Source organism: Chiroxiphia lanceolata, chromosome 5 (assembly GCF_009829145.1).
Source record: "Chiroxiphia lanceolata isolate bChiLan1 chromosome 5, bChiLan1.pri, whole genome shotgun sequence".
NCBI classification, from domain to species: domain Eukaryota; kingdom Metazoa; phylum Chordata; class Aves; order Passeriformes; family Pipridae; genus Chiroxiphia; species Chiroxiphia lanceolata.
In genome coordinates, this window is record NC_045641.1 from 60,188,103 (window position 1) to 60,212,961 (window position 24,859).

General features: G+C 40.0%; 1 protein-coding gene across 4 annotated transcripts in view; it reads right to left on the reverse strand.

Moving 5' to 3' along the window:
- The window catches only part of FGD4 (FYVE, RhoGEF and PH domain containing 4), a 66,272-nt gene that overhangs the window by 34,362 nt on the left and 7,051 nt on the right, over positions 1-24,859 (reverse strand). For 2 of the 4 annotated variants that reach the window (XM_032689237.1, XM_032689235.1), the window contains exon 2: positions 3,366-3,530. Coding sequence is in view for 1 of the 4 variants with exons in the window: in XM_032689236.1 (XP_032545127.1) it covers positions 3,366-3,530; positions 18,262-18,277 (181 nt within the window). In the remaining 3 variants the exon portion in view is untranslated. Of the gene's footprint in view, positions 1-3,365; positions 3,531-15,059; positions 15,165-18,261; positions 18,424-24,859 lie in introns of those variants that run through there. The other 2 variants (XM_032689236.1, XM_032689238.1) reach the window with 2 other exon arrangements.

Consider the following 24,859-nt stretch of genomic DNA (forward strand, 5'->3'; position numbering starts at 1 on the left):
CATCTTGGAACCTGGTAGCATATTTTGCTATTTCCACTGACTATCTCCAGTCTGGATTAGTCTACTCTGTCAGAGAATGCACTGGTGCAAAGGCAAAGCATCAGGTTCCACAGCCAGTACAGACTGTGACTGCTTTGCTCCACAGTCCTGATTTCTTTGCTTAGCTCCCTCATCGGCCTTCAGCCAGTTTCAGGCTCTGTTCCAAATTTGCAAGGATTTTCACTAACCAAACTGTACTCAGGACAGAAATCTGACATATGAATTGATAAACTGTTGATGGAAGGAACAAAAATTGATGGAAGGAATTACTGGAGAACAAAAATTGTTCTTTACAGCCAGTGTATCAGACGGATTTTTTTTTCCTCATTGAAATGCCAGGGGAAAAAATGAAAATGAAAAGCAAGAATTTTGTATTGGATTCTGCACAGAAATTTATTCACTTGACCTAGCTACCCTAAGTGAACTCTTTCCAAATATTTAAACTACTTCTCAGAGACCAAGTACAGACAAAACAGGGTTCACTTCAAGTGCAAGATTTTGGACCTTTTTCCTCTCTATTAAAGCTCTATTTCCTCTAAAACTACCTTTACTGAAGGTAGCTGTACCCTACTTGCAACACAACCTCAAAGTAATTTTTTATATCTCTCATTTTAATTATATGCATTCCAGTAGGTTAAATTAAGGTCATTTTGCAGTTAGTCCATCCACAATCAAATATACTGGCATTACAATTCAGGTCTGTCATCTTGTTTCCTCTCACTATGAAAGGACATTATGTATTTGCATGACTAGAACAACAATTTGGAAGAACATTTCCTACTGCTATAAACCAAAAATATTTCTGTACCTGTGCATGAAAAGCTCTTTAAAAAAAAATATAGTGACCACTTTTAAACCAATAAACTAGAGCAATCTAGTCTGCTTACATCATTTGGACTCCCAAATACTTCTCTCATGAATTATATTCTGGTTTGCTTGAATTCAATTAAAAGCAAAAAAAAAGATATACTATAAAACTTCAATCTGATGCACATATTTAATAGGAATAAATGGAGCAAGGCATAGGCCCATGAACAAAGCAGACACAAAATACTATTTAAAACAGTATTATTAAATATAATCTACGCAGCTGCATTTCTTAGACTACAGCACTATTCCTGGCTGTGGCACAATTTGGAGCAAACAGTATTGACAAACACACAAGTCATGGCTATGGAAGAGCAACAACAGCTGCATAACTACTTGAATGAATGGTGTCCAATAATATACAACTCCTAATTTATCTAATGGCTAGAATTTATAATAAGTGTGCTGGCTTTGTTTTTGAAAGGCTTAAAATCTTTTTATTGGTTGCCCATTTCTATTTATCCATTAGCAGATTTCTAAAATATTTTTCTTAGGAAGAACACGTGTTCTCTTGTTAACTTTGCTGTGGAGAATTTGTTTCAGAGACATAGGAAATGGTGCAGAAAGGCTACTCAGATAAGTAATGTTTACATATAACTGACAAAAACATCTTAGTTTACTGAACAATACTGGCAAAAGTTCTATAAAAATGAACTATACCAAAAAATAACAGCTTTATTTTTCTCTCATTCTCCTGAAGTAAACAAAACTTTCTTGACACCCCAAAAAATTGCTCTCAGAGAAGAAAGGAGTTAGAATATGTGAGAGGAACAACCCTGCAGACACCAAGGCTAGTGAAGAAGGAGGGGGAAGAGGTGCTCCAGGCACCAGAACTGAGATTCCTGCTCAGCTCGTGGTGCAGACCATGGTGAAGCAGCCGTCCCCCTGCAGCCATGGAGCAGACCCACACTGGGGCAGGTGGATGCCCAAAAGAAGGCTGTGACCCCATGGGAAGCCTGTGCTGGAGTAGGACCTGGGGCCCTGTGGGGAAAGAAGCCCTTGCTAGAACAGCTTTGCTGGCAGGACTTGTGGCCCTGTGGGGCACCCATGCTGGAGCAGCCTATTCTTGAAGGACTGCACCCCATGGAAAAGTGACCCACGTTGGAGCAGTTTGTGAAGAACTGTAGCCCATGGGAAGGACTCACAAGGGAGAAGTTCAAGGAGAACTGTCTCCCAGGGGAGGGACCCCCACACTGGAGCAGGGGAAGGACTCCTCTCCCTGAGCAGCAGCAGAAGCAACATGTGATGAACTGACCATAACCTCCATTCCTGTCTCCTTGTGCTGCTGGGCGAAGGAGTCAGAGCCCGAGAATGAGGGAAGGGTGGGGGGAAGGTGTTTTTAAGTCTTGGTTTACTTATCGTTATCCTGCTCTGATTTTGATTGGTAATAAATTCAATTAATATCCCCAAGTCAAGTCTGTTTTGCCCATTATGGTAATCAGTTTGTGATCTCTCCCTGCCCTTGTCTCAGCTCATGAGTCTTTTGTTGTATTTTCTCTGCCCTGTCCAGGGGGACAGAGGAGAGTGATAGAGTGGCTTTGGTGGGTACCTGGCATCCAGCCAGGGTCAAACTACCATATCTAGCTTTCTATAAGTAATTCTCGTTTCTGTTGTATCAGCAACAGAATCTCAGAATCCAATTCCCTGAACAGCATCATGATATTAGTCTTCTAAACTCACTCTTTTTCTTGTAACTTCTAGGATGAACAAAGTTCCTATTGCATGTCACTTCTAAAAGACATCAGTCCAGAGTAGCTTTGAATTCAAGATTTCTGGAATGCAGTGACTCTGTTACGATCAACTTCAGCAGAATCATCAACATTACCAAGAAGACCACAAAAAAAGATGGTTTGTGGTGGTTTGAGTCAATACCTATATTGTCTTTATATCTATATATACTAAGTATATCTAGATATTTATACATATATATATATACGAAGTATATATAGATATTTATACATATATATATATATATATATAAAATGTGCACGTATAAAGTATTTATATATACATAGGTTGACCTATGCAGCTTTTAAAAGATACATACTTATGGACAGAAACAGGTTAAGAAGGGACATTTACTTCTACTCTACATACATTATTGGTCAGCATTTACTGCACAAACATGGAGTTCCCATCTTTCCACAAACTCCTGCAGAGCTAGAACTCCAGAGGTCCTGAATATCCTCCCCATCACTCCTGCCTCGAAGCCAGCCTGTCAAATGCTCCAATTCAAAAATAATGTCAAAACCTCTCAGCTCAAATACAGCAATACTTTTGAAAAATAAGTCAGAAATTACAGAATCATAAGGCATTTACAGAACATTTGTATTTCAATAGCAAGCTTTTACCCTACGGTTTTCCTTCTGACAAACACAGTTCTTTCAAGGTGCTCTGTTTCTCTCAGAAGTCTGAGATGAAGAACAACTTTTGTAACAAAAATATTTGAGACTACTTACCTTGTGGCTTTGGATTTGAAGCTGAACGTGGGGATTGTTTGACTGGCACACTTCCATTTATTCCCTGAGCCGCTTCATTGCGTACATTCTGCTCAACTAGTCTGGTTGTGGCACTCGCTGTACAAGTTCTAGACAATATTAAGGACTTTGGACAGATGCTGCTGCCTGAAAAATACACACAAAAACCTGAGAGTAAGAAACAGGATTAAATATAGGATATAACGACTACAAACACATTTATTAGAGTGCGAACGCTTCCCTACAGAGAAAATTAAAACATTCATCTTCCCTTTAAGCATGTCTCATCCTAAAAGCACATTTTACCTTTCACCGAAATTTATTATGTGGTTTAAACCTTGAAGAGCTGGATATTAAAAAATACTTCCACCACGACTAGCCTAAGCTCTTCTATAGGAAGATTACAATCTCCAACAGAGAGATTTTTTCTTATCTGAATTGTCAGTGTGCTTGTTCAACAGAACTGTAGAAAACCCAGAATCTTTGTTTGGCTACTGTACTTCTGCATTCCAAGTGTGCACAAAATGCTGTACATTCAAAAAGTTTATTTTATTAGTGATGGTAGGATCCAAAATTATGCAATTTTTGTTGGTAGGAAAAGGCCCCTGTTTTAAGTATTACGGAAAAAAAATAGAGCAAAACACAAATCCAGCCAACTCTTTCCTAGCAGAATGGAATTTATTCCCATTAATAGGATCTGAAGAAATCTGCTATTGGTAAGAAATCTGGAAGAAAACATAAAGGAAAGCAAATTCAAACAATAGAAACTGTAATAAAAGCAATTATTAGAATGTGATTACTGAAGTCTGTTGCTTTAGAGTGTGAAAGCAATTGGTTCCCTAAACACAACCAAAAACTTCAAATAATAATATGAAAGACCTTGAGATGTCACTTAGGCCAATATTCATTCAACTCTGAATCAAAAAAAATCCACAACTTTTTTGTGGGAGGAACAAGGGAAAGGAAGAAAGCCCACTGTTGTCCCAATTATTTTCATTTAAAAACATTATTAGGGCAAATGTTGGGCACCTCAATTTATTGCTATTATTTGCCACCATTTTACCTTTTCTTTGCCTTTACTTGGGTTTTCTTTGCACATTTCTATAAAAAGCAAATCCGAAACTCATTTAACCGTTTCATAAGGTCATCCTCTGATGCCTTCTGAACAACTGGTCTGCACAGTTTGGACACTCCAGTCTAATCCAACTCCCTCTCCCATGGCAAAATCCACCATATCAAGCCACTCCTATCCAAGCCTGCTCTTTGTGTAGCAATGGACAGAGACACCATGCTATTGCTCTGTGCTGCTCAGTGATTCTTCAGCCTTCTGTGGATTCCAACAATATTTTCAAGTATTTATTTTTTACTTCTTAAAAGCTTATGTTTCCTATTAAACACTGAGGTACACCCAGAGGCTGCCTCTGCAAACATGGAGGTTTGCAGAGGTCCATGGTGAGATCAACAATCCGTACTAAAAAGGCACCAGTACTTGGATGACAATGCATGCACGACATCCACAGCTGCAACATGGCATTTTTCCCTCTTCCATTTCATTCAGTTAGCAAGGGATCTTCCAGGAACATAAGGGTGGCTACTTCCAGAATGATGAGGATAATCTAGCAAGGCCCACCACGAACAGAAACTTTTCAGACATCTGCAATCTGAGGCAGAAATTCCTCTTTCCTTGGGTATCGTCCCCATACACAAAAAGTTGTATTGTACTACAGCAGTGGGAGCTGTGTCCCACATCATTGCTCAATGCCTAAGAAGGTATTTTCAGTGCCATATCTGTCTCCCCTATGGAGGCAGGAGTACTAGAAGCTCTGAGAAAGACCAAGGTGATGGTACAGAGTCGTACCAGGAAGTTTTCCTGGTCTCCATCAAAGAGCTGACAGGCTGAATTTCCCTTTCCTACAGAATCCCATATCATACTGTAGCAGTTTACACTCTAATTGAGGAATCCTAAATTCAGAAACTAATTTAAGAAGAGTAACTCCTGTGGGATTGGTACGATGCACAAATTGGGTAGGCAATTGCACATAATTTATAAATCTACATTCAGATCACACTTATAACTTTGCAATGAGGGTGAAAGCATGAAGTCTTAGACCTTTCTGAAAACTAATTTCCTTGCATATTTGACAGCTAATGTGCTCCAAAATCTCCAGGTCCCAGAGTGCAGCTCAGTAAGGGGCACTGTTGCTGTCAGCTGCTCATGCCAAGGCTAAAAATGTCCATCCAAGTGGTACTTTATTTATTAAAAGGATTTCCTAACGAAACAAGAAACTTCTGGGGTCAGAATAGGAACTTATAGGAACACACACAACTTTATCAAGGCACTTACTCCCATTTTAGGTTATCGCTCACAATCACTTTAAGCTGAGGCTGTCGCAGAGCTGCTGCTGAGAACAGGCCACTCTGTGGTCAGCCACTTGTCCTCCCCTCCTTGTCGCCTTCTGCTCCAGCTTCTGCTTCTGGCTACTCCTTCCCCTGTGCCAGCAGCAGCACTTCAGCCACACAGTGAGATGAAGAGTAGAAACAATGCAGTTGAAATCTGGAGTATATTTTGGGTCGGTTTGACATCATGACCACCCCAGCACTGCTGCTCACACACAGGAACAGCCAGGAATATGGCTGGAAAGGGACAGGACAGCTCCTCTCAGCAGCAGCCCTTACTTAGATCTGCCTGATGAGATAATTTAAATGCAACTCCACTTCCTCAGGCAGATATTTAGACTTCAATTCCACTTGGTTTACAGGTGCACACACATAGCCTTAATACAAAGTCCAGCAAAACCAGAAAACAGCTGAAAATGACCTTTGATGCAAAAACATTAGATGGCCTTAAGAATCAGTTTTGTCAGCATCACATGCCCCCACTAGACTTGGTAATATTAGTTCCATTCAGTGGGCAAAAGCCATTTAGTAAAGCTTGTGCACTGTAATACAAAACTGTAACACAAGCAACAGAAAGAGTGCTTCTCTGTAAGGGGATCTTTTGCAACTGCTTACAGAAAACAAAAGCTTCAAGAGGTGTTATGACCCGAGACCTGCTCTGGCTTCACACCAACAACTCAGCACAAGGGGGTGTGGGGAAACAGGAAGTTTTCAAATTAATTATTGTTGTACCAGCCATTAAACATATTATCCATCCTCTCTGGAAGCCATATTTTCTGGAGATGGACACGCTGCAGACATTTAACCTATATTTCAAGCTAGTGATTCTGTTAATCGTGTCACATCCTCAAGCCACGTAAAGCTCAAATGGAAAAAAGTAATGGAAATCTAGCCAGAGCATACTTCTATGCAAAACTGAGCAGTGAAATTCTCTGGACAAAAAGCATCATTTAACATCCGTGCAAGTCTGAGCCCTGGTTCCTTTACAGTGAACAAAATCACCCTCCAGGTGACGTGGACAAGAAAATCGTGGCAGAAATACAAACTCCTGGTGAAAATTCCTGTATCTATTGTATTGTATGCAAGTGTATTATAAGGCAATAATATATTTTGTTATAACAAAAGCCCAAACCATGTAAAATTCAGCCCATTACAAAACGCCAAATACTTGCTCCACAATCAGCAGCATACACTGCAGTAGGGCTTCTCAATTCTCTCCACTTAAGTAAGGAGTAACACAGTCTACCTTTACAAACGCAGTTGTTGCCCTGTAAATAGAACATAAAATCCCATTTGATTTGCAAAAAGGCAGACATGCTGCAAAAACCTGCAGCTTTTACTGGGCTGAAGTAAATTCCCATTATGATTATTTCTGACCTGGTTAAAGAAGCAGTTGCATATTTCTTCTATTCCTATGCATTACAACAACTGAGAAATTTCACCTGAGGTCAGAAATGCAGTGCACAACAAAATGCTACCAGTCATTTACTGTGTTGACTAGTACATGATTAATACCCCCATCTTTTAATCAGGAATGACTAAATACACTGAAGAGGAGAGAAAGGGGGGAAAAAACTTAGGTAAATTTAAAATGGGGGCAGGCAAGAATTTAAGAGAGAGAGAGGTAATAAATAACTAACAGAAAAGAGAAATAAACACTGCAAACTTGATAAGTACTTAATTATTTTCCTTATCATTTGCGAGGAAATGAGAAGCTAGAATGCTTACAAACACGCTTGCATCTGCAAGAACGTTTGCAGCTAGGTAATGCATTATCTATTTTTTCATAGCATTCCAATTAGAAATAACTTGTAGCCATGAACATTTAGACAAACATAATCAGCCAGCTTGAAATGCCAGTAACGTGAGAAAATGGCTTATTTATATTCACAAAGGTTACACTAATGTTTTAGTATTGGATAGATCCTTCATCAGCAGTTTCATAAGCCAGTCTCAACACCATTAAGTCTTCTGTTATATTTATTTTTATTCCCACTTATAAGCACACAGCACATCTATGCTGCTCCAGCACTGTCTAATTTTTACTGCCATTGTGATCCCTCTTCTGATCATACATTCTCAATGAAAGAAATCCAGTATATCTGGATGTAAACAAAGTCTACAGGAAAAGGATTTGTCTCTTGTGACAAGAGAAAATTCAAATATCAAAATTACTTCTCTTAAAATTATACAGTTAGGTATACCTCGTGTTAAGTCCCAAAACACCTGCCACAATGGGTGTGGTCTTGATGTTCTACTGCTACATCTTTTCATGTAACATCAGTACAAAGCTTCATGCTTCCTATCCATCCCTGGGCATAGGTGGGGGTTCAGCTAATACACTCTCTACCAAAGTACTGGTTTAGGCACAGTAACCAAGCCATACAATCTCCTGATCAGCTCAGGAGAGCGTTAAGTAGCACTGACCCTTCCAGAGATGAATTCAGCCCACCCACTTACTCATCAAACACTACAGGAGCTGTAGAAAGGAACAGAACAAGAGTGAGCAACAGCTTCCTGACCACAAATAAGAAGGCAGAAAGTGACCTCACCCATGCAGTTATATCTCCACATGTGTTGAGGCCTGAGCAGGAAATGCAGGACATTGAGTCACAAATTTTGCCCACAGTTGTGCTCAAATCTGCCCTCAAAACTAAGTTGCTATTAACTAGGTACCTACCCTTCATTGGTTTATCCTTTTGGTGAGAGGACCCAACATGCTACTAAGATGCTTATACTGCTGATGCATACCCAAACACATGTCAATAACAACTGGACTAAGCTCAAACTATCTGAAAATTAGGAGTATGGAGGAGGAGAGCTGAAAGTCTGAAGGTCCAAGTTTCTCTCACCAAAAAAAGTAAATCTACCTTCCTCAAATTTCTATTAAATGCTATCCTTTCAAGTTAAATACAGATTTGTGTCTTGATGTATATTCACGTCTCCCATTCCAGTGGTAATAGGGTTGTGAATGGTTTGCAGTTGCAGAATAGTACAAAAACTTTATACTGATATTCTGTTTTATGCAGATGAGCTCTAAAAGTCAAACATCAGGCCAGCCTTTACTGTGGTGAGCCACTGCTGAGATACTGCAAATAGCTGATAACCCAACACTGCAAAAAGAGAAAAAAATAGCTTTTGCTGAAGTCAGGAGGGCGGTCTCACCAAAGAAATTAGTTTTCTTTCTGCAAGAAGGTGCTGACCAGAAAAATAAGTGGCAAATAACAGACAGTTTAGAATTATCTTTGAAAGATGGAATCTTGGCAAAGTGTAGGGTACAGATCAGGTTCTATTAAAGGATTACTTCAGATACATATGCTGACAAAATGCAAAAATGTAGCATTTTTTCTTGCAGAGCTATTCTCCAGACACAGGCAAAAACATTCTAAGATCAACAGAGGACCATTTTCTGGGAATAAAAAAGATGCAAAGTATATAAGGCTCTTATTTCTCACTGCACACGAACATTAACAGAACTACCAAACAAATATTACCGTCAATTTCATAACATTTAATGTATGAAGTAAGTAAATCTTCAAGTAAATATGACAGGTATAAATTGTAGATTGCAAAAAGTGTGCTTTTACGTGAATGCACTCACAACATCTGATGGTGAAGTTAAACAGGAAACATTACTGAACTCAAAACTGGTAGGCCAACCACCACACAATACTTGCCAAAAACTAGAAAATATTTAACTTCTTGGTAGATATGCTACATTCCATAGTAACAGAGAGCAGAGGTTTCCAAACTTTGGTATCCATAACACTCAATATGTGAACCACTTGCAGCAACACACAGAGCAGTAACACAGAAGGAGAACCGAAACAAACTTCAGCAAGTTCAACTGTGCACAACACACAAAAGATATTGTAGAAGAAACAATTTTTGAAACAGTTTCATTTCTAATAAACTAAAGGAGGATATGCAGGGCATCAGTGACAGAACCAAACACCAAGCAGAAACACTGTCATATCTGCTTGGTCTAAAAAAAGACAATATTGCATTTGTTTGGTTTGTAAGGTATTCACGAGACTCGAGTATTCAGTATTGCCTTTCCTGCGTTTTGTCAAGGTTTATAGTTGTTCTGACTGGAGGAAACCAAGCATCTTTTCCATGGTAAATTTCATTTTTAGGCTGAAATACAGCTTATAGTAATTGCTCCTAAAAAAATAGAGTTTGCCAAGTCACCAGCTATGGATGCCATTACATTTAAGTAGGACATCTACTGAAGGTAACTCAAGATTAAAAGTCCAAGCTTTGACAGGATATTAACAGAACAAGATTTATCAATTACCCCCCGATCGCAGTCTCATGTGTGTCATGCAAAGTAAGAGACTGAATGATGAATTCCACATTCACTACAGATGTCCTGCCAATGCTGGCTGCAGCAAACAGACCCAGTGTGCCTTAGAATCCTGTCCTGTCTGGCTCTGATCTTTGTTCTTTTGGCTCTGGTCTAATAGTCAATTCCATGCAGGCAAACCTGGGCATCTGTTGTGATTCTTATTAAAATGAGTCAGCAATCAATGGAATTATCTTTCGACATTTGTTTTAATTTTGGATTAGCACAATAATATAACATGCACTGCTGATGCTGTTCCAATAAAACAAAAAGCACTGTACAGGACTTCAAATGACTGTGGTTTGAAAGCAGTAGCTTATGACTGAGGTCCTCCAATAAAACCACAGCATTTCTTACACTAAATTCTTATGAGTCTTCTATACTCAGGGACAGTGGCTTTGCTGATGGTGGTTGTTCCTCAACTATTTAATGAATAATGGAGGTTTCTTAAATGAACAGAGAAAAGAAATGTTCAAACCACATCTCCAGACATATGAAGGGAGAGCTCTGAGTATGAGGGGTTCTGTTTACAGGAATAAAGCACTGCTCTTTCCACATACTTGGTTCCTGTATTACAGTGCATTCCCTCAAACCTTTATTTTCACTTTCATCTTTGAATATATTATTGAGCCCAAAATCTAAAGAGAAAATACACATTTATGTCTTTTACTTGTAAAGACTTTTCATGGCTTGTGTTTCATAAAATAATCACAGAATCACAGAAGCTGAAGAGTTGGAAGGGACCCACAAGGATCATTGAGTTCAACCCTTAGTCCCACACAGCACACCCCAAGAATCACACCATAGGCCTGGAAGCATTGTTCTTGAACTCTGTCAGGCTCAGTGCTGTAACCACTTCTTTGGGGAGCCTGTTGCAGTGCCCAACTACTCTTGAGGTGAAGAACCTTTTTCTAACATCCAACCTAAACCTCCCCTGACACAACTTCAGGCCACTCTCCCAGGCCCTGTCACCAGTCACCACAGAGAAGAGATCAGTGCCTGCCCCTCCTCTTCCCCTCACTAGATGTTGTATACTGCAATGAGGTCTCCCCTCAGTCTCCTCCAGGCTGAACAGACCAAGTGACCTCAGCCCCTCCTCATAACAGCTTCCCCTCAAGGCCCTTCACCATCTCCGTTGCGCTTCTTTGGACACTCTCTAAGAGCTTAATATCTCTTCTATACTGCAGTGCCCAAAACTGCACACAATATTCAAGGTGAGGCCGCCCCAGAGCAGAGTGGGACAATCCCCTCCCTCGCCCAGCTGGTGATGCTTTGCCTGATGCCCCCCAGGACACGGTTGGCCCTCCTGGCTGACAAGGCACTGCTGACTCATATTCAACTTGCCACTGACCAGGACCCCCAGGTCCCTTTCCCAGCACTGCTTTCCAGCATCTCATAATGTCAACATCTCTCAACCGCTTTGGAGAATATTTTTCTCTTTGCTTTTATTAAGACAACAAGACCTACAAGTGACTCCAGCTCCTGACCCTACAACCACGTACCATGTAGCTTAGAACCACAAGGCTCAAACCCACAAAACAAAAAACACCAAAAAAGAAAATGGGTAAAATAAGTAGCAGCAGCTTCATCAGTCCAGGATTAGGCAGGGTAAGTTGACCCTGCTGCCCACGACAGCTACCCTGCTGTTACTGCTTCATTTCTGTAACAGGTAACTCTTCGGGTAATTCCTCCCTCCTTGTCAGCATCACCTTTTCCCCCTTCCATAACACACAATGGCAACTTTCAGCTCACAAACACCTTCTCACATGACTGTATTTCACAAAGTTGCAGGAGAGTCCTGAATACATACATCAACTTCTTCCCCCATCGTGATAATGGGAACATTGGTGAGCTCTGTATCTAAGAGTCACTGCCTACCCTCTCCCTCCCCCAAGCCCTTTACAGCTCCCTACATATCTGATGAAGGAAGGGGTTGAGGAAGTTTTGTGTGGCTTTCTTGAGTTCCAACTGAATTAATAGCCGATCTGACTATGAATCCTAGCACAAGATATACACCTCCACCGAGTTTTCCCAAAATTATTTTTTCATTTGAGTTTTCTGCGTAGAGCTGTGTGAAGTGAGCAATGTCCCTTCAACTATTGTTTTAAGTAACACTGAAATTTTTCCCTAAGCTTTTAATTGTCACCAGCATATTTTGCACAGATGGTAATCATTATTTTCCAAATGTCCCAAGCTCCTATTTACTAAACAAAACACCCCATTTGTATAAGCAGATTTACTGATCACAGAAGAATCGCTTGTCTGGCCAAGGGTTGTAGCACCAAGTCTTGTGTTTCTTTCACTTTATTTGTCAAGTTTTAAGATGATTTATTTGTCTTTTTCTTTTTTATCATATATTGGATAAACAGCATGACACCATGCTGGGTAGCACAGTCTACTGTCATATTAAGGAGAGCACCTGCAATACTGGAGTCAAGTGAATGAAAAATGCAGCTATCATAAAAACCACTGGAATAATTCAAGACAATATATTAGCATTTACTTACCAGGCAAGTGCAGTGATTACTCAGACAATAACAAAGCCCTCCCCTTCCATAATTCATAAGACATTATAAAATAATGGTGTGTACAGATAAATTTGATCTAACTACAAATTTCACCATTTTGCTCAGTATAAATTGTTTCTGAACTTCTCTAACCAGTCAGTCACTGACACTTCATCTTGTTCTCTACTCAGTTATCTGTACAGGTCATCTCAACTCAGAGCTATTTTAGAAACTATTCATATGCTTTGAGACATGAAATTAGCTACTTCTGTAGATAACAGGACTAAAGGAAAGCATTTTTAGAAACAGGATGCTAAACCAACCCAAAGCAAAAAGCCCCCACAGACCCAAAGGGGGAAAAGAATAAAATACCTAATTACAGAAGGTTGAAACAGTAACTGATGTTTTATTTCAGAAGATCTGAGCAGAAGCTGTATAAATACACACATTCAGAGCATTCAAATAATTTAAAGATATAAATACATAATATAGTATATTCAAAACGCAGAACAGTCAAAGATCCAAACAGAAGCCAATTATTCAACACAAGCCAATAAAATTATCACTGATAGATGAAAACTGTTTCCCTCATCCAATTGCTGAGGCAGTCCATGTGTCCCGCCAGCATCTGACAAGCCAAAGCTCATCCAGCAGCCAGCTGTCACGGACACAAGTTGTTCCACCCACTTCCCTCCCTCCTCCTGGCTGCCTGCTCCCACCACTTTCTGTGCACCAGTGTTGGCATGCATCTACCCTCAGGATGCGGTCTGGAAAAGTTAAGCCCTCAGAAATGTAATCCTGCCAAAAAAATTAAGCAGCCAGTTTCATGCATTCATTCACCTTAGATGCACCGAAGCCTGGGCAAAGATGCAGAAGTATTGATAGTCAAAGGAAGACAAGACTTCCTTTCCAGAAGCAAGTAGCCACTAGATAATATTGATTTTGTTGAATCATACCTCAAGAGAGTTGGAGCAAACAGTAGGGAAGGAAAGGGGGGAAAAAAAAATTAATCAAAAAACTATTATCTAAAAATGGATGGCTTGAAATATGCCCTAATTATAGAAAAGGCAGCAGGGTATTAACTGCACAATAGCATGACAACAGGCTACCAGGCAACTACTCCCTGTTACATGAAAGATTACAAGAAAATATAAAATCGGGCACTCCATGATCAAGAGCAAAGCGCGGGCGGAAAGGAACAGTCGGCCCTTCAGAGCGGCACCAGCGGTGCAGCTGTGCGGCACCCCGGCTGCTCCATGGTGAATGCCTTTCCTCCCCCAGGCCCGGGGCAGCCAGCCTGCTGTCAGGCTCCCCAAGCACTTCAGTCTCCCTGCCAAGTAATTAACAACCATCATCTACGAAAGAGAAAAACAAGCAGTTCCCTGGGAATGCTCGCTGCACCAAACCAGAAATATAAAGAACCCAAAGCTGGACACTTCACAAGAATTCAAGTGCTTCCTGCTTTTGACCTGGTTGAGGGAAAAAAAGTGAAGAATAGCCACAAAAAGCCTCGTTTAAGTACATTTAGAGCCTTCCTGTGAAATCATTCAAGAAGGACCTTCCGTGCCCAGTCCCTTTAAAGCCTACCACAGTTATGCCAGCTGTCTCTTTTCCGTAAGGAACAAGAGACCAATCACCATTTCACACTTACTCATCGGTTTGTAATCATCCCATACCTCAGAGAACCAAATACTAGTTGTCTGAAACCCAAGTGGGGAAAAACCCCTTGGCCCTAGATTGCCAGAGATGACCACTGTTTGGGCTGTCCACAGAATTCATCCCAGACTAACAGACCCGCACATGAATACAGTTGCCTCTTGAAAATTATACATATTGAAACAGCTTTACACTTAAAGCTATGAACTGGCTGAGATTCAAATTCAGAACTATTCTACTGTTTGGTCCTCCCTCCTCTCTATTGCAGACTCCCATTTAAAATGTCTTTTTTTTTTTTGTTTTACAGAAAAAGAACAACTGTATTATGACTTTTGAATGTAATTTCTTAAAACTTGTTGAGAATTCAAATACTTTTTGATGCAGACTTGGATGAATATTTACCATAGTGTTCCTAAAAGCTTAATACTCATAAATATATATCTTTGAGTGTGCAAATGGATAGGAAATGTATTACAAAAAAAAGCAGTCATGCAATGTAAAAATACATTAAACACAACTGCACCTCAGGAAGAGAAAGAATTTTGTAATGGCTCCAGTACCATCCAACACATCTCAAGGATGTGCAACCTTTCACTTTGCAAACATTTCAGAATGAAAATGTTTGAAGGCCCCAGGACAGACCAAAAAAACTCTTCTCCCACTCAAACCTCAGCTACCCCAGACAGAGTGAGACAGCCCTCCACCAAAACGAGAAAGTTTCATCCTCTCCATCCCTCCACATCCCCGTAGCTCCCACTGCTCACTTCTTACCAGCTCTAGGGCTTCTTGTGTTTCTCTCCAGGTCGGTGTAACCCCCTGCACCTCACAGCAAGTCGATGAGGGCTTTAGCACCAGTTTTGTGCCATGGGAGTGAGCTGAACTGCTTCATCTGTGAGACCAAAAGTCTGGGAAAGTCCCGGGGAGGGACTGGGCAGCCTCTTGGCAGCAACTGCCCACTGGATCACTTGAGCTGCTCACAGATCTTCAGCTCAACAAAATGTTGCTGACTCCTATGCAATATTTACTGTTTTCCTTAGAGCCTCATTCTTGGCATCAGAAGAAAGAGCATCAAAACATTCACTAAAATAAGTGGATAGCTTGCATGTTGGGGAAGAAAGTTTTCCAAAACAGAGCAAATAAAATCTACAAAACTACTCTTAAAAAGTAACATTTGTTTAAGGTTAAACATTTAATGTTTTTTATAATACAAGATTTGGCAGTACTACAGTCCCTCTCTACCTCACATGACCTAAACCAGCTACTGCCTCCTTCTTTTTCTTTCCTTTGTTTTTTTAGTGACAGGTCATGACTGTAAGGGCTTTTTCACAAGCAAGCAAGAGCACTCATAACGTGTTAAATATTTTATGGCAATCTAAAGGACAGTTTCCTAACTACCTGTCCTGCTTAAGGTCAAGCATTTACTGTTAAACTGTAAGAAACACACGGGCACTAAATTTCCAAACTCTTAACATTAAAGAACTTTAATCCTTCTGTTTTATAGCAATTATAAACCCAGGGCAGAAGAGAAGAGATAGGGAAGATGAACATTCCATAAATATTTTGAATTTTTAGTAAAGACTCAACAAATTCACTGGGTTTACAAGCGATGATGTAAACTAATAGACTGTCTGTCTCTGTTTATATAGCACCTACCACATAAAAGACTAACATAAGACTCAGTGCTGCAGTCACAAAGCAAAGCATAGAGATGGCACTACTGAAAACACTGAAGTCCATTGTTGACTTCTGGGTCATGGTATCAATGGACCCTTCAAAACAACATCAGTGGAAATCAGTTTTCCTTATAGTGAAAACTAATATTATACATACATATATACATATAAATCTACAAAGTTCTAGTCTTCAAAAACATCCAGAGAAGGTACATCCTACATATTTTCCATATTTGTTATGGGCCTCTAGTACTTGGAAAAACTGCTTTGCTCAGGTAGCTGGACACACTCAACTGCTCATTGTGATAACAATGAATAAAGTGCCATGTGAATTTGTACCTTCCCACAGACACTGTCCCTCCAGGCGTGCCACTCCCCTCTCACCCGCTCCCAGCACTGGAAGGATTTCTTTCCCTTTGTGACTGGAGGCAGCCAGTGCTTCAGCAAGCAACTCACTGCTTCTCTCAGATACTGTTTAGGGGTGTCCAGGGATATTTGTCCACTCAATTTCAAACTTACACAGATTGGAACTACTGCTGTCAGCACTTCTCTGCACGCTATATCCATAGGTATCCTACATCATTCTGTTCTGAGAAGGTGACATTAGGAGGTATCTATATGCTATTCCACAGGCCAGTAGAAGCTCACAAATTCTTACCCTTCAAGTCAGGTATTTGCACCACAGTCTGTTCCTGCATTAACTGCTTTCATACACCTTCTAACTGGACACTTGGAAATACACTGCCTGGAAAATACCACGATAGTATAATCTATGTCACCTTAAAGCATACACAATTATACCTGTACTTCACCTAGTTAATCTCAAAAGAATAAAAAATAAAAAAAAATCAAAGATCACAGCTTTACCATTGTATTACTATACTTGACATTTAGAATGCCACTGTTAGATGTAAGTACACTGTAGGCCTGAGCCTCTGTAAACTGAAAGTAAGCCAAGGGGCAAGAGGAAAGATGTTATACTACCAAGAATAGTAGTTATGGCACCACATTATACTTCCTGAAAAATCCATAAGGGTTTATTGTCTCATTTACAGGAAAAGAATATGTATTACATATCCTAGAAAAGAGCTCTTACAAAATAGATCAGTGAAAAAAAGTTTCCTACATCCACATGTAGATTCAGCAAAATGACACGTAAAGAGCAGGAGGAAAGGTATGATTCCCATACTTTTGGTTGATTATTAAAAGCTAGAGGGAGAAGGGCAGTTTCAAACCTCATCATAAAACAGATAAGGAGCCAACAGAATTATTTGAAAACAAGTATTCTTTGATCCCAAGAAAAATCAGATGCCCAAAAGTACTGAATTTAGGAGAGCTAGGGTAGAACTATTTGCATGCACCTACTCCAAGCTTCCCTTGCAAATCTCAGTCTCACTCAACCAGTGACTCCCTTTCCTCTCTTTAGTCTCAGAGGGCTTTCCAGAGAGGGAGACCAGTATTCTAAACCCAAACTTCCCAACAGATCAGCTTCATCCATCTCTCTGTGGAAAACTCTAACTCAGAATATTTACTGTTTTATATTAAGCTGTTAGGGTTGGGTATGCCTTTTGATTGAACTTACCCTAAGCTGAATGTTTTCCAGAACTGAAAAATATACTCACAAGTAAAGCAGTATTTTCAACAGTATGCTTTAAAACTCATATGAGTATATAACGGAAAAAATCTAAACCCTTCACTAGATGGTGCAATAAAAGAAAGCATTCTTTAATTCTGGAAGCCAATTCTATACATTAATCGTGGCATAAGCATCAGTCAAATGGATTATTGTAACAGCATACGTGAAAGGTTGAGTAGAAGTCACAAGTGCGCACCTACTTCCTAAAAGAATGCAAGACATAAATCTTAGAGCCAATGCTTACTTATAGAAATGTCCCATAGAAATCTATGAAGAGAGGTCATATGTTACAGCTATGAACAGAGGTCAATGAATCTGGAAAATAAGCCAGGAACTGAAACCACTTAGAAACACCACAAAACTGATCTGCTTTTAAGGAAGTCTTGAGCTGATGAAAGCAGCAGCAAAACAATCGACAAGCAGCAGAGTTCTTGGTGTGGCAGATGTATAGACAATTGGTTCAGGAGACTTCAAGCTCATTTACTGAGAATAAGAGGAAAAAGCCACCAGAGCATTCCAGTTGTATTGCATCATAAAGCAGCTGATGTTCACCGGCTTATTTGCTTCAAACTAGAAAGTTTAACTCTTGGTGTCTCTGGACACAAACGTACCCCAGAGTCTTGAAGAGATTAAAGTTTACCAGAAGGAACCTGTTCAGTCTTACCTGGTTCAGAAGACATCGTTTGCAAATATAATCCAGTACCACTGCAGCAGAAATTGATTTTGCAGTGGTAATAACCCTAGGAGAGGCTCACATTTATCCTATTTACAAGCCCCGTAAGTTGTGAGAAAGGACTTCTCCCCAGATGTTCGGTATATGCTGACAGTTTACATGCTGGGTCTTTCAATTACACTATGCTCCTCCTCCTTGAAGGCGAGCCTGTTTCGAGAGGAAAAACGTAAGCATGCGAACCAGTCCGCTTAGAGAAGAGAGTGAACTCTGTTCACGAGTAAAGAGGAAAAACAAAGAAATCAGCTTATGTAACCTACAAACTGCTGGAGAAAGGAGGAGGAGGGACTACTGTAAGTTGTTTTGTCTAATACTTCAGCTACTATGAAAGTTTTGTCACTATTAGCTGCATTACTGTTTGAAATTAAAGCAGTATCAGGGTTAAAGGACAAGTTAGTACACTTTCTGTTTGGTGCTTTGTTCTCCCTTTTTATTGCATGATGCTCATTTTGAATCATCTTTTGCATTTCCTAATCTCTATTTAAATTTATGCCTACAATGAAAAACATACAACACACAGGATACCAGAGCAGTGACCAAAAGAGTCTGCATTAAAGAATCGTTGTGAAAACATTAGTTTATTTGGCACAGATTAAAATCAACTAAAATAATTTAAAATCAATTTTTAAGTGGCATGAACTAGATATTGTGCCCCAGGGTACAATACAAAGATATTAGAGTGAATTATGAACTGTGAAAATGCACATTTTTAAAAAGCAAAAGGATTAACTGAAAAGGGAAGTTACTGCAAGTAACATTCTTTTATTTTTCAGAGCTCCCACACCATGTGATCCCTGGTTGGCACACTTTCATCTCAGCAGGAGAAAAACTGGGATTTAAATCCAGCCCTGTCAATTTGGATAATATGAATCAGAATATAGCAGCCAGCTTGCCATTTGCTCCAGCTGAGGTCATCTTCAGCCTCTGCATTGGTCCAAACCACAGCTCCCACATCACCAGCCACTTGTGGTCCACACATTTAAGGCTGTGCAGGAGCACAGCGCTGCAGAGCTGCTTTGAAGGACAAGTACCAAGGGTTACGGGGAACACACTTGCAAAACAATCCATGAATATCTGTTTTTCACCCAGGGGACAGCCCTCTGGAACAGAGCAACTAATTATTTCCTTTCTATTACAGATGTTGAATGGCAGGGGGTACTGCCAAAAACAGCAAAAAAACCCCAAGTACTCCTCCAGTTATTTCAACACTTCGGTCTGTTTTGTTCTTGAGATGAGCAGATACAAGCTCCCTGCATATGGATTTGAAATCTAAATGGAACCCACTTTTACCACTTTGGCCAAGATTTGCAAGTGTTGTTTTTGTTTTTAAAGTGTTTTATTTTTACACTGCTGAGCTAGGAAGATGCATTTCTTCATGCTTGATACTCCTAGCCAGTAATCCCAGGCTCCTTAAAGACACATACAAATTTTGTTCATCCAGGCCATCATCCCATCCTTAAAACAAAAAAAATAACATTAGCTGAGTTTCATAACCAACTAAGAGAACTCCAATGCATAGGTTATATTTCTGTTTTGAAGTTCACCTCCAGGAGGTCAAAGGCTGCCCCCCTTTCTTGGGCTTGCATATGAAGTACATCTACAAAAGAACACCTTATCTCTCCAGGAAAGACTTGGTTGAGAAGATAAATTTTCTGCTCAGTTTCCCATATTTGGAACAAATAATTTTCCTCACGACCCTCGTTTGTCCATCTGCCAGTGAGGGTTTTGTCAGCCTTTCTTCAGCCTGGTATACTCTTTCCAGCCCAGGAAAACCATTGATAATGCCCGTCATACAAGGATGTGAGAGACTTTAAATTCAGATGGCATCAGCAATATAGTTTTCACTTTTCACACAAGCAACACAGTGGGTTGGAAAACTCGAAGACAATTGGCTACAAAAGCAATTGGTTCAGATATGCAGCTACATAAATGGTCACTGACCACTGCAAACAAAGAGGAGTGAAGGGGTCACACAAGGAAAAGGAGGGGCCAGACAAGAAATGAAGTCTCCCCTCCGGGGAAAGGTATATAATATCTGTTAGAAACTTTCAACATGACATGTGGGAGGGATGACATCTGAGCTACCAAGACACTCTTCTCCCTCAGTCCTTGCCACAGGGACAAAGCAGAGAACAGGCAAGGAGTCAGAGCTCCAACTAGCCATGGACCACACAGGCAACCAACCCCCCAACCCACCACAGCCCACAAAGAGTCACCACAGTTCTGCTACCACTCAAGGAGAGAGAAGGAATTTTACACACATGAGGGAAACTGGGGATTTTATTTCATTTCCAGAAGTAATAACATTAAAACAACTATAAAGAAGTCACCACTGCCAGTCTTTAAAACACATGCTTAACCTGTCCTTTTTTAAAAAAGGTAAAAGATTAATTGTTTTATCTCTATTTGATTATCTAGCCGATAAGGGGATTTGGGAGAGATTAAAACTGCTAGAATGGGAACATCTCATTAACCTATTCCCCTGGTTTCACATGTGTTCCATCCCCAACTTTGCTTACTCTTAAGAGCAGAAACATGCAAACTGCACAACACCAAGTGGCAAGTATTAGTTGAAAACTCATCAACAATAGGTGCAGCTGTGCCTTACCTGTCACCAAAATATGCCTGTGAACTTTGAAGAAAAGTTAATTAAAAAATAAAGTTAGTTTAATTAATTTTCTCTAAAAAGCAGATGAAGAGGAATGGAGAACAACTAGTTAAATAAAATGTTGTCATTAGTGTGTAATTAAAACCATACTACTAAAATCAGTAGTTGCTGTCATTTAGTATGACACAAACTAAACCCAGTATGTTTTTAGTCCTTGCACAGCAGACTAGTTCTATGAAACTATGTTATCTCACATCAACATTATTGCCTCATGTACCACTTTATTGCCACCAATAATTAAAAGTTTTTACAGACATCTGACAGTAAATAGACAGCACTTACTTCCTTTTCCTAGCACATGAGTGCTGTTAGGAGACCTAGAAAGCTGAACTAAGTATTACAGAGCTACACGGGCATCATGTCACAGTGACACACACAGCCCCCGAAACAAATCAGTTCATGTGACAGTGAATCACAGCCCAGCATTCAGACTGGCTGTGGTGGGCTGTCTCCTCCTTACTGCAGGCTCACTTCAGGCACAAAGTGTTTGAAGAGGTTTGCTGAGGATGCTGCATCAGGACATGATACACAGTTTGTGCAAGCCAGTGATTGTCTCATCCAAAGGATCAGTAACCAACCTGTAACCCTGACACAGAACCCAGAATGAGCACTTCTGAATCTCCATATGAAAATACCTCCCACCTTTTTTTTTCCCATGTGGGAGATCTTTAGACATCTCAATGAATCGAAGAGAGAAAGGCCCCTTTCACAGGATTCTCATACAGTAGTTGTGGTTGACTCACACTGACCTACCCCTCTCCACTTTCCTTTACATCCCAGTACTTCAAAAGCACAGCACTTTGAGTATGGGTAATAATAAAATCATGCTTTGTCCTCAGCCCAAAATAGTTCCTGAGATGCTATGGAAAGCCTCTCTCAAAAGCCAGGCAAAGGGGTTCAACTTGGCTCCCAGCTATTCTTAGGGAACAGGATCAGCTACCGAGACACTACACACTCCTGTCCCGAAGTGACCCTCGCTTCTGTCAGACCTTCCACGTGCTGCCCTTTTCATGACTCTTGGCTTACTCTAAAATCAGTAACAAGTGATTTTGTGCAGAAGCCTGGATGGACATAAACTGTACCATAAACAAAACAAACACATAAAAAAAATCCAATGCACACAACTTAAGTACTGCTGTCTTGTTAAGCTGCATCCTTCAAGCTTTGCCACACAGGCAAGTGAGGAAGGAAGAAACAGCCATATGACAACTCAAGATTTTCAGGCATATAATGAATATAAGGATGGGGGAAATTCTCTATTAAGCAAGTGACCTGCAGAAACTAATGACCACCAAGAAAAGTAGGGAAGAGGAAAAGTCCACACAGAAGTGGGCTAGACAGGGAGGGAGTCTAGGAACACATATTCAGGACCGCCACAACAATGTGTTACAAAAGTAAATATAGCACCTTAAGAAGATGGGTGACTAGCCTCCAACAAGGTGACAAACACTTAAGGGATACTCAGGATCTGCAGCCTAATACAGAAACAAGTTTGTGGAAAGGATATTTTACCCTCCTAGTTCTGAAAATCAAAAACTCCATCACTCTTCCCTAGCTCTCCTGGTTCACATGCAAGGAGATGCAAAACAAGCAATCTCAAGGTAGATGCAGTAAACAACTACCGTGCCATAAGTAGAACGTAAATAGCAGTATTTTTCCATCTTTTTTTCTTTTCTTCCAGTTCAGCTGTATTATGTGCCCCAAAGGGAAAGCTTGTGGTTGCACAAACAAACATTAGAAGTTCTTAGGGGAAAAGAACTTTTTGTCCTATGTCTGCACAGCATTTGTTGTTGAAGCATCTTTGTGAATGCAATTTAGTCCAAGCATAGAAGCGACACAAGCAACTACAAAACTCTCCAAACAAATAATGAAAAGGTTGCGGTTCTGCAAAATCAGAGAACTATATCAAAGATCACATCACTTACATCTATTTTATTAGCATTTACAAAAGGACTGCTTTTGCTATGGCAACTGTACGTTTTACACTAACCACATAAAGCTGTTTTTCTGCAGCTTAAAGTATCTTCCATACTCTACAAAAAAGTATAAATCCAGGAATCTGTGGCTCATTTTTCAATTAATCTTCTTCAGTAAAGAAAGCTCATCAATTGTTAAAGGATTTTTAGTTTTAGACATGAAAAGTGGTCAAAGGCTTCACCTTGATCAACTGGGTTTGATTTGCCAATTCTTCTGTTTAAAAAAAAATGGTTCAAGAGTTCTTATTTCTAAAATCTCCTTCTTATATATATATATATAGGTATAGATATACACATGTATACATATAGATATACACACTATAAATGTACATACTACAAAATTGAGAGAAACATCATGTTATGACTCAGGAAAGAAGAAATTAGTATTTATAGTGTTATCCATTCTGTTATGCTAACACAGAGTTAGCAAATACCCACAAAGAGAAGACACTCTGGCCCTGCAATCCTGCTTTTTCTCATGCCTTCTTCATTGCTTTCTCCTTGCAATGCCTTCCTCCTTGAGAAGGATACTTCGTCAGGCCTCCTGCCTCCCACACAGCTGCTGCCTTGTCCCCAGTGACAGTATTACCTCTGATGGTGACATTCCCACCTGCCAGTGCACTCTCCTGCCAGCCAGAACCTACAGCCAGACCAGCAGACCAGGTGGTACTAGACCAGGAGGGCAGCTCTGGTCCCTCAGCAGCTTGGGGTCATGATGTAGCTGTTACCATAAAAACCACATACTCCTCCTTAAAGAAGAGTGGAAAAAAGCAAGGAGGAAAAAGGCTATGGTCTACCCTAAAAGTGTTGTGCCATCCACCTTTACTCACCTTCACACATCAAACACCATTTAACATATTTACAAAACAGCATAGACTCATTTTCCAGTTAATTTAGCTTTTGGTCACACATAAACACACAAAATACATATGTACCCCACAATAAAACCTCACAATCCAAACAAGGAAGGTTGCCACACAAAATTTTCCTAAGATTCTGCAGTACAGTGAAAGGCTGAATTCATAATTTAAAAATTACCTCTGCCACATTAAAAATCCAGACACTAAAGACTCAAGTGAAGCAGGTCAAATTACAGAGACCGTGATTTCATGTCCATATAAAAATCAAATTTGGGCAGTGCTAGATACTAAAAATAAAGTACAAATTATTCTTGGTTTGAGTTAATAAAAAACCTGCATGGCAGATTCACAGTGAACACAATGGAGTAATCAGTACATTTCTGGGGTAGGTAAGAGCATACGCAGCAAGGTCAGGGAAAAAAGAATTAAAAAAAATTCAATAAAAAAAATTCTGTGTCTGAGAAAGAGTAGCAAATGTTTGGGTAACCCACCCAGAAGGCATCAAACAGATAACGTGGCTTACAGCATCAATTTATGCACCACCCAAATCAGCAGACGCATTTGTGTGGAACCCTACTTTACCAGATGCTGGAAGCCATATTCACCATGAATTTGTTTAGTCCTTCCCTGAATCCCATTCAGATTTCTTAAGCAGAATATGTGACAGTACAGGCATTTTCAGTCTATTCCACCTTAGCTCTGACTTTGTCCTTTCTGAGGAAGAGAAATTTGAGGGCACGACACATTTCTCCTTCCACTTTTCTCCAGCCTTCTTGTCACATTTTAGAAAGCATCAAATTAACTTTCTCCATTCTGAAAAATCACAGAACCATAGAATGGTTTGGGTGGAAGGGGACCTTTAGAGATCATGCAGCCCAGCCCTCCTGCATGGGCAGAGAGATCTCTCACTAGATCATGTCACAGGACAAAAAATGTCACTATCTGTTCACAACTATTTCATTCTGCCTCAAATATATATACAGCTTTAGTCTCCTGAATTTGTCCTGTTATGGCCAATTTGATCTAGT